At 36.8% G+C, this 12,950-nt stretch overlaps 1 protein-coding gene across 2 annotated transcripts in view; it reads left to right on the top strand.

Moving 5' to 3' along the window:
- CCDC158 (coiled-coil domain containing 158) overlaps positions 1 to 12,950 on the top strand; it is a 52,741-nt gene that overhangs the window by 32,064 nt on the left and 7,727 nt on the right. The window contains exons 15-19 of one of the 2 annotated variants that reach the window (XM_088791484.1): positions 760 to 852; positions 3,288 to 3,413; positions 8,116 to 8,276; positions 9,867 to 9,926; positions 10,854 to 10,913. In XM_088791484.1, coding sequence (XP_088647610.1) covers positions 760 to 852; positions 3,288 to 3,413; positions 8,116 to 8,276; positions 9,867 to 9,926; positions 10,854 to 10,913 — 500 coding nt within the window. The remainder of the gene's footprint in view (positions 1 to 759; positions 853 to 3,287; positions 3,414 to 8,115; positions 8,277 to 9,866; positions 9,927 to 10,853; positions 10,914 to 12,950) is intronic. The other variant, XM_088791487.1, reaches the window with a different exon arrangement.

Raw genomic sequence — 12,950 nt, 5'->3', positions numbered from 1 at the left:
CATTGCAGTCACAGAAGCAGTAAGATATAAGATGTAAGGTGCTCCTGGTGCCCTTAGTGGACTGAATAATTAAAAATGTCTCCAATCTAACTTACTATGAAAGAACAACTTGAACACTAAGTAGAATACAGTCTGTTAAAAGTATCAATAAAATGATGAAATAATGCTAATATCTGGCATTTTGTGGGGTCCAGAAGATGCAGGTAGAAAACATAAAAAAAAAAAAAAAAATGAGACAGATCAGTAACACTCTATTTGTCATTGCCATTTATTATGGCAGAATAAATATCTCTTCCTGTCACCTGAAAACTCTGGAAGGTGAAATATTTACCAAAACTAGTCCTTGATTCTTAAGAAATCAGAACCTTCATGGTTAGGTAAAATGATATGTGATCCCACCTATGCCAACTTGGTCTTAAAACATGATATATTGACTCAATGAATTTCAGTTGTGGTTATTTTTATATAATTTTTTTTTTTTTTACATTGCTAATGCTGTTTGCTCATTTCATCCTTAGTTCATTCTTTTGAGTGCCCTCCACATATAAATGGGATGTAGATGCTGGGATACAGAGGATATAGACATTGCCTCCAATTGTTCTCTGTTGGATAAAACAGATGAATAAATAGATGAATGTAATACAGTGTGCTAAGAGTGGGGAAGTTTCCTTGAAGATATTGCAGCTCTGCATTTATAGGCTAATAAAATAAAATTGCATAAAAATGGAGGATAAACCATATGTGGTTTCCTGATTGTAGGCATCTTTGCAGTTTGCAGAATGTCAAGATATAATACAACGTCAGGAACAAGAATCTGTGCGCCTAAAACTTCAACACACTTTGGATGTAAAAGTAAGGTGTTTTTTTTTCATCATAAATAGTAGTGTAAGCAAAATAATGCCATTGTTTGATATATTTTATTTATTACCTTAGATATATTCAAGTGTACTTTTCAGCATTATCTGATACTAACAATTATAAAATCTGTACAAACATTGTTACGTGCTATACCTACCCTTTTCACGTATAGTAACATATTGAAGCACAATGCTTGATGTTAAGTTTATAATAAATGGGGGAAACACAAAAGTGCCTGCCTTGGGAATACCTGAGGGAAGAGTTTTGCATAGAGAACGGTCAAGCAAGTGCAAAGGCCCAAAGTACAAGTGTGTTTGGCTTGTTTGGAGAATAGCAAAAATGTTGTAATCTGCATGCCAAAAACATTTACTCTTTAAAAATAGTACATTTTCCACTGAAATGCATGTCTATTTTCCCAGTATTTTTTTAAGTTGCAGACATACTTTAAACTCTCAGTATTGATACTTTCACTGGAGCCCTCCATAGTTGTACAGGATCTTGCTCAGTAGTACGCCAGCACTAGCGTGGAGTCTTTGGTAAGAGTTAGGAACCAGTGTAGTGGCATACCATCCTAGGTGTGTTTTCGCATCTGGAATGCTTTTATCTTTTTTTTTTAATTTTAGTAAATTTATTCGTTAATAAAATTATACAGGTTTCAAGTGTACAATTCTTAATACCCTAAAATCATCTGTATATTGTATTGTGTGTTCACCACCCAAAGTCAGGTCTCCTTCCATCACCATATATTTGACCCCCTTTACCCTTTTCTACTTTCAACCCCTCCCCCTTACCTTCTGGTGACCACCATACCATTGTCTGTCTGAGTTTTTATTTGTTTATTAATTTTTACTTTCAGTTTTATATCCCATATATGCATGAAAACATATGGTTCTTGACTGTTTCCATCTGACTTATTTCGCTCAGCATGATGTTCTCAAGATCCATCACGTTGTTGCAAATGGCAGTATTTCATCTTTTCTTATGGCTGAGTAAAATTCCATTGTACATACGTACCACATCTTCTTTATCCAATCATCTATTGATGGACACCTACATTGCTCCCATATCTTAGCTAATGTAAACAATGCTGCAATGAACATAGAAGTACATATATCTTTATGAATAAATGTTTTCAGATTTTTTTTGTAGATATCCAGAAAAGGGATTCCTGGGTCATATGGTAACTCTATTCTTAATTTTTTGAGGAACCTCCTCCATACTGCTTTCTGTAGTGCCCATACCAGTTTACATTCCCACCAGCAGTGTACGAGGGCCCTTTTCATTCACAACCTCCCCAACACTTGTTATTACTTGTCTTGTTGATAATAGACATTCTAACAGGTTTGAGGTAGTATCTCAATTTGGTTTTGGTTTGTGGTTTTTCCCTAATAGCTAGTGAAGCTGAATATCTTTTCATATATCTGTTGACTCTTTGTATGTCTTCTTGGGAGAAGTATTTGTTCACATCCTCTGCCGATTTTTTAATTGGGTTATTTATTTTTTGTTGTTGAGTTGTATGAATTCTTTATATGTGAGTATTTTAGATATTAACCCATTATCAGAGGTGTTGTTTGCAAATATCTTCTCTCATTTGGTTGTTTGCCTTTTTTGTGTTGTTGATGGTTTCTTTTGCTATGCAGAAGACTTTTAGCTTCATATAGTCCCATCCATTTATTTTTGCTTTTATCTCCCTTGCCTTTGAGGTCAAATTCATAAAGTCCTCTCTAAGACCAAGGTTCATAAATTTGACACCTATGTTTTCATCTATGTATTTTATTGTTTCAGGTCTTACATTTAGGTTTTTGATCCATTTTGAGTTAATTTTTGTGTATGGTAACAAACAGCAGTCTAGTTTCTTTCTTTTGCACATGGCTTTCCAATTTTCCCAGAACCATTCATTGAAGAGGCTTTCTTTTCTCCATTGTATGTTTTTGGCTACTTTGCAAAAATTATTTGCCTATATATGTGGATTTACTTCTGGGTGTTCCATTGGTCTGTGTGTCTGTCTTTCTGCCAGTACCATGCCATTTTGACTATTGCTACTTTGTAGTATAATTTGAAGTTAGGGAGTGTGATACTTCTAGCTTTGTTCTTTTTACCCAGGATTGCTTTGGCTATTCAGGGTCTCTTATGGTTCCATACAAATCTGATAAATTGTTTGTTCTATTTCTTTAAAAAATGTCATTGGGATTTTGACGGGGATTACATTATCAATCAAAAGGGTGAAGGCCTCTTCCTAAGCATGTGCTTAGTCCTCATAGAGTAACTTAGACACACAAAATCATTCTGCTTAATACAGTACTTTGATTTATAACTCTGTATAAGTTCAACATGTAAGACTGAAATTATGTTTGCAAAAATACAATTTGATTTCAAAATTCTAATTGTAGGTAGACAATTATTTTGCTCACATCTATATTGTTTTCCAGGAACTTCAGGGCCCTGGATATACCTCAAATTCTTCTGTGAAACCACGCCTTCTACAGCCATCATCGGCTGCCCATTCTCATTCTAATGTACCATCTTCCCAGTCTACAGCCAGCTTCCTGTCTCATGTAAGGAACTAGTCCTTTAATCCATGATGCAAATGACATAATATATAAATAATTTTAAATTAAGAAGAATTTCATTTTAAAAATATATCTGTAGTTATGACATTTTCAATTAATAGATTTTAGATTTATATAGACCAGATGAATGTTTTCTTCACTATTTGGTATTTTTTTCTGGGGAAAACAAATATGAAATATTCAGTGGGATTAATGTTTACAATAATTGTTAAAGAAATTATTAATAGCCTATATTCAATCCTTTCCATCACAAGCATTTCCCGAAAACAAAGCAAAGGTCGAGATGGCTAAAATAAGCATCATTTCAAAAGCCAAAGGCAAGTTAGTGGTATATGTAATACTCTACCAAGATGAAAATGATTTGCTGTATATTGTTTCTTTGTGAACTATTTATGAACTTATTTATAATCATAAAATGTTTTTATTCCCTTTAGTTAAAACATTAGAAACTTTGGAAATTTTTTAGTTCAACTTCTCATACTTTTAAAGCTCAAGATTTATCTCTTCTGAAAATACGTATGTATGGTACCACTAAACTCCTGCAACCATTATTCAGCTCCAACTCTATAAAGAAATGAGACTTATTCCATAAATCACACATGAAAATCAATTTCATTAGTTAACAGCCCTAATATATGTATAGCAATAGGATCACCACTGACTTACCAGTTATTCCACCTGTGCCATTTAAATGAGAATTATATACTATGACATGTCTAAAAGTTGAAGTGGACTCTTCTCACAAACTTAAGATGTGTGCATTGAAAAACAGTTTATCTCAGGACAAATAATAGAACATTCTATCAAGCACTTAAATAATAATATTAGAAGCTAAGCATGGTTCTCTATGGAGACTGAACTTGGAGGTGGGCAGAGGGAGGACAAGAGACTGCTGCTTCTTGGTTTAAGTGTTGTAAAATCAGTTTACCTTTAAAACTATGTATGTGACATTGATAAAAATTAATTTAAACCCTCCCCCCCCACCTCCACAAATAACCTTGCAAACCAAAGTTATTTGACCAGGAGTCATTGGGACTCAAGATATGTCTGTTACTACTATGTGTGACCTTGGAAAGCCAGTTAAATATATTGTGCCCTGCCCTTTTTATCTCTTAATGAGGCATCTGGACTACAAGATCTCTAGGGTCATCTAGAATGATCAGCTCTGAAATTCCGTATCTAACCTTTATTGATATCAGAGGGATTATTCATTATGAATTTGTACCAACTGGACAAACAGTTAACCAAGTTTAATATTTGGAAGTGCTGAAAAGGCTGCAAGAAAAAGACGAAAACAACCCAAACTTTTCTCCAACAATTCATGGCTCTTGCATCATGACAATACACCAGCTCACATGGCACTGTGTGTGAGGGAGTTTTTAGCCAGTAAACAAATAACTGTATTGGAATACCCTCCCTACTCACCTGATCTGGCCCCCACTGACTTCTTTCTTTACCCAAAGTTAAAGGAAATATTGAAAGGAAGACATTTTGATAACATTTAGGACATCAACGGTAATTATGACAAGAGCTCTGATGGCCATTCCAGAAAAAGAGTTCCAAAATTGCTTTGAAGGGTAGACTAGGCACAGGTATCAGTGCATAGCTTCCCAAGGGGAGTATTTTGAAGGTGACTGTGGTGATATTCAGCAATGAGGTATGTAGCACTTTTTCTAGAATGAGTTCACAAACTTAATTGTCTGACTTCATATGCCCTTTGGGGTTAGTGTTTTAGATTTCTTCAGATAAATTCCAGAAGTGGAATTATTGAGTCTTTCTTTGTCTCTTGTTATAACCTTTGTTTTAAGGTCTTGTTTTGTCTGATATAAGTATTGCTACCCAGCTTTTACTTCTTTTTTTTTTTTTTCATAAAATATCTTTTTCTATCCTTTTACTTTCAGTTTGTGTATGTCTTTCAATCTGAAGTGAGTCTCATGTAAGCAGCATATGTATGGGTCTTGTTTTCTTATCCATTCAGCCACCCTGTGTCTTCTGATTGGAGCATTTAATCCATTTACATTTAAAGTAATTGTTGGTAGATATGTAGTTATTGCCATTTTATTATTCATATTTTTGGTCTTTTTTTTTTTCATCTTAAAGAAGTCCCTCTAACATTCCTTGTATACTGTTTTGCTGTTGATGAACTCCTTAGCTTTTTCTTGTCTGGGAAACTCTTTATCCTTTGATTCTAAATGATAGCTTTGCTGGGTAGAGCAATCTTGGTTGTAGGTCCTTGCTTTTCATCACTTTGAATATTTCATGCCAATCCCTTCTGGCCTACAAAGTTTCTGTTGAGAAATCAGCCAACTATCTTATGGGAGCTCCTTTGTAGGTAACCAACTGCTTTTCTCTTGCTGCTTTTAAGAGTCTCTCTTTGTCTTTAACATTTGGCATTTTTATTATGATGTGTTTTGATGTTGGCCTCTTTGGGTTCATCTTGTTTGGGACTCTGTGATTCCTGGGCTTGTATATCTATTTCCTTTGCCAGGTTAGGAAGTTTTTCATCATTTTTTTCTTCAAATAGGTTTTCAATTCCTTGCTCTTTCTCTTCTCCTTCTGGTACGAATGTTAGTACGCTTGTCATTATCCCACAGGCTCCTTAAACTATCCCCATTATTTTGGATTCTTTTTCTTTTTTTTTTTTTGCTGTTCTGATTGGGTGTTTTCTGCTGCCTTATCTTCTAAATTGCTGATTTGATCCTCTGCTTCATCTAAGCTACTGTTGATTCCCTCTCATGTATTTTTCATTTCAGTTATTATATTCTTTATTTCTGACTGATTCTTTTTATGTTTTCTATCTCCATTTTAATGTTTCCTATATCTATGTTGAAGTTCACCCTGAGACTGTTAAGCATCTGTTATAACCAGTGTTTTGAACTCTGCATTTGCTTGATTGCTTGTCTCCATTTTGTTTAGTTTTTTTCTGGAGCTTTGTTCTGTACTTTTATTTGGGACATGTTTCTTTGTCTCCCCATTTTGGCTATTTCCCTGTGTTAGTTTCTATGTATTAGGTAAGGCTACTATGCCTCCCAGTCTTTGTAGAGTGGCCTTATGTAGCAGGTGTCCTGTGCAGCCCAGTGTGCAGTCTCCCTGGTCCCTGAGCCTGGTGCTCCAGGTGTGTCCTTTGTGTGAGTTGTGTGTACCCTCCTTTTGTAGGTGAGCCTTGGTTGCTGTTTGCACATCAATAGGTGGGATTGACTCTGGGGCTGATTGGTTGTGAGGACTGGCCATGACTACAGTGGAGGAGCTGTTGTGCAGGGTCTGACCCTACGAAGCAAGATTTGCTTTAGCTTGGCTCTGGTGCCTGCTGAGTCTGCCCTTCAGGTGTGTCATTTGTGGAGGTGATTGGGTTGTGCTCTGGTGTGGTCTAAAGCTGACTACTGGGTGTGTTGATTCTGGGGCCTCTTGAGGAGGCTCTGGTGCAGGCCAAGTTTAGCTGCTGCCTGTGCCCTGCCTGGGGCCACTTGATGAACTCTAAAGTGATCTGCAGATGGTCACCACTTGTGCTGGGCTTGGAGGTGCCTGGGAGAGGCTAAGCTGAATACTAAGGCTGGTTGGTGATAGTGCCAGGCTTGGAGCTGCTTAAGAGACATGGGGCATCCCAAGGCCAAATACTGCGTGTTTGGGGTTTGTGAACCTTTGAGAGGTTTTTGGGAAAGTCTGCAGCATGAGCCAAGGCAGGCCATTTGTATGGAAAAGCCACTGGAAGCAGCTTGGGTGGGCCTGCAATTTGGGTGGGCAGGATCTCAGGAATCACCAGGGTGGAGCAAATGAAGTTAGCCAGGATGATGGAGACTCAGATATGGTGCGTGCCTGCATCTGCATGCTGGGTCAGAAAGGGCTGAACAAAGGAACAATGGATTCTGCCAGCAGTTATATCTGGGAGAAAGCTGCCTGCTCCTCCAGCCTGAAGCCTGAAGCCAGACAATTCATTTTTCCCCTATATGTTTCTGGTGCCTTTCAAGCTTCTGCCCCAATACTGGAGCTCAGACTGAGTCCACGCAGGAGCCCTTTAAGAAGAACACCTGGGGCTCCAACCACTTTCCATCTTACTCAGCCACAATTTACACTGGTTTTCATAGCCAGAAGTTATGGGAACTTCTCTTCCTGGCACTGAAACCCTGGGCTGGGGAGCCTGGTGTGGGGCTGGGACCCCTCACTCCTCTGGGAGGACCTCTGCAGCTAAGATATCTTCCCAATTTTTAACCACTACACCTGGGTGCGGGACCGACTTTCTGCATCTCCACCCCTCCTACCAGTCTCCATGTGGTGTCTTCTGTATGTCTTTAGTCATAGGACTTCTCTTTAGCTGGACTTTAGATGATTCTCAATGATGGTTCTGTAGTTTAGTTGTAATTTTGATGTGGTCATGGGAGGACCCATGGAGTAGCATTTAGCTACTCCACTATCTTGACTGAAAGTTCTCCCATACTCTAATTTATAAATATGTATGCATATATGTGTAAATAATTATACACACATTTATAAATTAGATATGACACTATGTTGATTATTGATTGGGTATTACTGATTATCCCTTAGTAGTAAGATTACAGGTGATTTTTGTTTTCCTCTTCTTTCTCCTTCATAATTTTTATTTACCAGTTGAATTGATTTTATAATATGAAATAGCATGTGAATCTGAAAAAACAAAGTGTCTTTTTTTTTGTAAATTGTTTTAATTCAGCATTCTATGAAACATAACACACTGAAGGAAGATCCAACAAGGGACCTGAAACAGCTTCTTCAAGAATTGAGAAGTGTGATCAATGAGGAACCACCTGTGCCTTTGGGCAAGACTGAGGAAGATGGGAGAACACCATCTCTGGGAGTCTCATACGTAGCTATGTAAGACTGAGTGTACTTCAGAATGCAAGAGCTTCTCTTGTCAGTGGTTTGCCTTTAAGCTGTCTGTGTGTTACTCTCTGGGAGGTTGAGATTTAAATAACTTTGAAGAGTATCTAACATTACCAGGGAAAATAATATGAAAGTAGAGGAGTTAAACAAAAGTAAAACAACTTGACATCAAGAGAAAATAATACAGTTCTTCTATTCAGAAAGTAGTCAGAGCAAGACATCACCCAAAATTACATTTATGTGGTAATTTATAGTTCCCAACAAAGTTCACATCCATAATCTTATTTGATTATCACAATGACTATTTGAGACAGGATAGGGCAGGATTTATGTATCCCATTTTACAAATGAGAAAAACGTAAGTTTCAAAAGGTTGCCTTGCCTGTAGCCACATAGTTCAATGGAGGAGCTAAAACTAGAACCCTGAGAACTACATATCTCTTCAGGTGTGAGCTAATAGGGAGGGACTTGGTTCTGTCATGTTATTCATGCCAGTGACTTATATCAAATTAATAAAAGGTCAGTTCCAAAAAGGATTCAACCAATTCACCAGCCCTTCCTTACACATACCTGCAGAAATCAATGAGATTCTCATATTCTTTTCAAATAGTGTTTAAAATTTTATTGTGTTATTATTAGATTAATTTAAAACATTTTAATATGGTATATACATATTTTTAGTATTATAATACTAATTTTATACTAGTTGTTAGTATTATCACAACCTGTTATTGTAGTAATCATTTTCTGGTTATATGGCAAATATCTAAAAGTAATACTTCCTGAAATAATGTTTATATATAAACAACCTTCAGTTTCTTAAGATGTTCAATTAATGTATATTAACTTGAGGTAGCAAAATATTAGCTGGATTTATCTAATTTTTATTAATGATATTGCTAATAGTGATAGTAAAATATTCATAACAGACCAGTTACCTAGCATAGCATAGCGTATACTGAGTCACATGCCAGAAATATTCCATTGGACGCTGCATCAAAGAATACCTATGCTTACAGAGCACTTTTATTTTTGTCATAACTCTATAATGTGCCCTTTAAGCCAGGGCAGTATTATTAAGCTCATTTGTCCGATGAGTAAATTTAGGCATAGACTGAGTTGCCTCCTCAAATGAAGCAAACAGGCAAAGCTAGAAGTAAAAGTTAGAGCCCCTGACTCCCAACACTAATCATTCCACAGATTGCCATGACTTCCCTGATCAGATTTCCATCACTTCAGCCATGATGAGCTTGAACTACATTGGACTGTATTGGACATAAATATACTTGGTCCTTGCCTTTAGAAAGTTTATGTTAATTTGCTGTAATCCTACAATGGCCTTGTCACCAAAGCCTAAACTTTGCATAAAGCTTTTAAGAGTCCATGGAACGAGAAAGCATTTCTGAGTTTTCTGAGTTGATAAACTCTATGGGTAGCCCTTTGCAAAATTTGCTTAGAGAACTAAAATCTGTTGTGCCTTAAAGAGTTCAATACACATGAGCAATTTATTATTCTAAAAATACGTAGAATCTGGAAATTGTTCTTTGTATAATTAACTGAGAGTTATATTTATCTATACAGAGATGATAGAATAAGAGATTTCATTACTGAATCAAGCCTGAGATTAGAGATATGCTATAGGTAAGAAGAATCTGAGATTCTGAATCTAATTAACTGTCCAAGAATTTTATATGTGACCAGGCAACTTGGGAAGTCTGGACAGTTTACATGGGAATCAATGGGCATTTTGAGCTCATTGAAGGAAAGCTGTTACATTGAAGGAAAGCTGTTAATTGAAACCAAAAGGATTTCAATTAAATGTACTAAAGTAATTTACTTTTTAGAAAAAAAATCACATTAATAAGCATTCTTCTGCTTATTTTAAATTTTGATGTTGTTTACCCAGAAGAAGATATTTATATGATATATCATGCCAAAAACGAAAGACTTTTTCTATATTTACACATATTTTCTGTGGCTTACATAACTTGAGAGGAAGGTAGTCCAGAAGGAAATTATGACAACCTCAATTTAGGATTATAAGACCCTCACTGAAAATTCTATTTGTATCAATAATTGAATTATTAAATGAAATCATAAAAAGAGCATAAAAAATGATATCCATAAACCCTAGACAAAGACAATTTCTGAGAACTGACTTTAGCCAAAAAAAGAGAAAAAAAAGGCTCATATTAACACGTTACTCATTTAAGACGCTGAGGCCATTGCCTGCAGGCCTTCAGTAGTTCCTCACTGCCTGTTGCATTAAGAACATGGTCCCTCAGCCCAACTTTGAAGAATTCCCCTAACTTGTCAGCAGCCTGCTTTACTCCTATGCTATGCTCTAATCTAAACAGACTACTCTTGATTCCCAAAAGGAGTTCATTTCTTTCTGTCTTCAAGCTTTTCTCCATACTATTTCCTCCACCTGGAAGAGCCAGTACCCCCGTCTCACTCTTTTGAATCTGTGTTTTCTAAAAGCAATGTTCAGAGGAACATTTTTGATTTATCATTAAGTTAAAAATAGCATGGCATAGTCTTTAATTCCCCCCATCCCTCTACCAACAGAAGCAACAACTCATTAAGGGACTCCACGGAAGGGAGCAAATCAAGTGAAACTCTCAGCAGGTAAGAAATGATCACACGAGTCCACGACTTTCAAAATATCCCCTTTACGACTGTTCATTTATTAATTCAAAAGAGCGTTAACTGTCCATGACATGCCAGGCCCTTGGAGTGTAACAGTGAGCAAGACAGACGTGGGCCCTGTCCTTGAGTTACTTACACTGTAAGGGCTGTTTATTGACTGACTGCCTGGGGAAAAAGCTTACTTTTACTTATTGTCACCACCTATTAAAAAAATGGAGATATTAGAGTCCTTTTTATAGCATAAGAATATGAAAATGAATGCTACTCTAAATTCCAGTTAGGCAGAAGCTTATTCATTGCTTTACTTTCAGCACCAAGCATGTTGCCTGGTGCTACATATTGCCACATAAGTAGCCATTCAGCAAATACTTGTTTAGTGAATGAATGAAGACAGTATTATATTTTCTTACTGTCCCTGCTACTAGATAAAAATACAATGAACTTGAATCTTTTTAAATGTATCTTTCTTTTAACCTAAATGAAATGAGTTGGTTTTTTTTTTCTTCACTAGATTTGTAACACTACATTGTACATGTTAATAATATCTGGAGCTACCTACTGCATATCTTTATTTTTCTATTTTCTGGGTGTTTTAGACTTACTTAGTCTATCTAACCTATGACATAGTTTAATGTATCATAATGTACATTGTTATCCCCACATATAGGTTAGAAATGAAGACTCAAGTTTGCTTAAGCAACTTGTCAAGGTCATACAGCTTGTAAACAATGGGTCACATTTGAACTCAGGTCACTCCGGCTCCTGAGCTCAGGCTGTGACCCACTCCTGTGTTCTGCCTCCGGGCACCTGGACTGAGCTACCAGGGAAAGATCCTAGGTATGGGACAGAGAGGGGCTGCTTCTCTGGAAACGTCAAGCTCTGCTGGAGTTTTTCCATGACTAGAAAAATCTGCTTCCTTCAGCAGCAATGTGTTTGTGAAGAAGAGAGAATGGTGAGGAAAAGATGGGACCTCGGCCTAGTCCCTTCCTGTGTTCAAACGGGAAGAAGAGATTTTTAAGTATTTAATAGAAGCTCTGAAAAGTATGACGCACACTATAAAATTAAAAATGCATTCAAACGCTCTATGCTATGGCAAATTGGCCTTTTTAAAAACTCACACCTAAATGAATGAGAATATCACAATTGCTGTTTTACCTCAACATTTCACTGTAATTGCAGCACCTTTTCTTTAATCAACATCTTACAGTAATGTTTCTTAATCTAGAAACTTCTGCAGCCATATACGCTAAATCAATGTAGTCTGTACCCAGAACAGAATAAAAAGAAACAAATAACTCTGGTATGTGTATTTGTGCTTGAATTATTCTGCAAGCCACATCTCTCAGAAGCTTTGTGGAGAATTGATTTTTCTCATTCTTTTTATGTTGCTGTAATTTAATGAGCAACATTATGCCCTAAGGAAGGATTCCTTATAATACCTAGCTCCCTTTTACACATCTCCATATGGATGTTTCCAGAGATGAAGCATAATGACCAACTAAAGAAAGATGACCGTTTCACAACACCATTCCCCTCTATCGCACACTTCTGTTTCACACCGCTGCTTCCCAGGGCACCTATCCTTAAAGCTTAACATTATCTTTTATTCGTCTTTCTCTCTTGTCTCACTTCTCTAGTCACCGAAACTTATTAATTCTGACCTAAAGCAGTTTTCAAATCCGTTTTCTTCTTTGCACATCCCCTCAAACTACCAATATTCATTTCTGGTGTTTGCGGTAACAAAATTAGTGGTTTAAAACAATACAAATTTATCTCTCTCTTAACAGTTCTGGAGGCCTGAATTCCTAAGTCAGTTTCACTGAGCTGTTGTTAGGGCCACATTCCCTGCAGAAGCTCTTGGGGTTAATCCATTTCCTTACCTTTTCCCAGCTTCTAGAGTTTCCTTCCTGGCTTCTCCGTCCACCTCCACAGCCCACAGCATAACATCCTCAAATCTCTCTTTGCTGAGATTGTCATATCATCTCTCTCCTTTGTGAGATCTCCCCCACCTCCCGC

The sequence above is a fragment of the Rhinolophus sinicus genome, chromosome 1, assembly GCF_057876585.1.
Source record: "Rhinolophus sinicus isolate RSI-liver-muscle chromosome 1, RSI-T2T, whole genome shotgun sequence".
NCBI classification, from domain to species: Eukaryota; Metazoa; Chordata; class Mammalia; order Chiroptera; family Rhinolophidae; genus Rhinolophus; species Rhinolophus sinicus.
The sequence above is the reverse complement of the archived record's forward strand: the minus strand, read 5'-3'. Positions and strand labels throughout refer to the sequence as shown.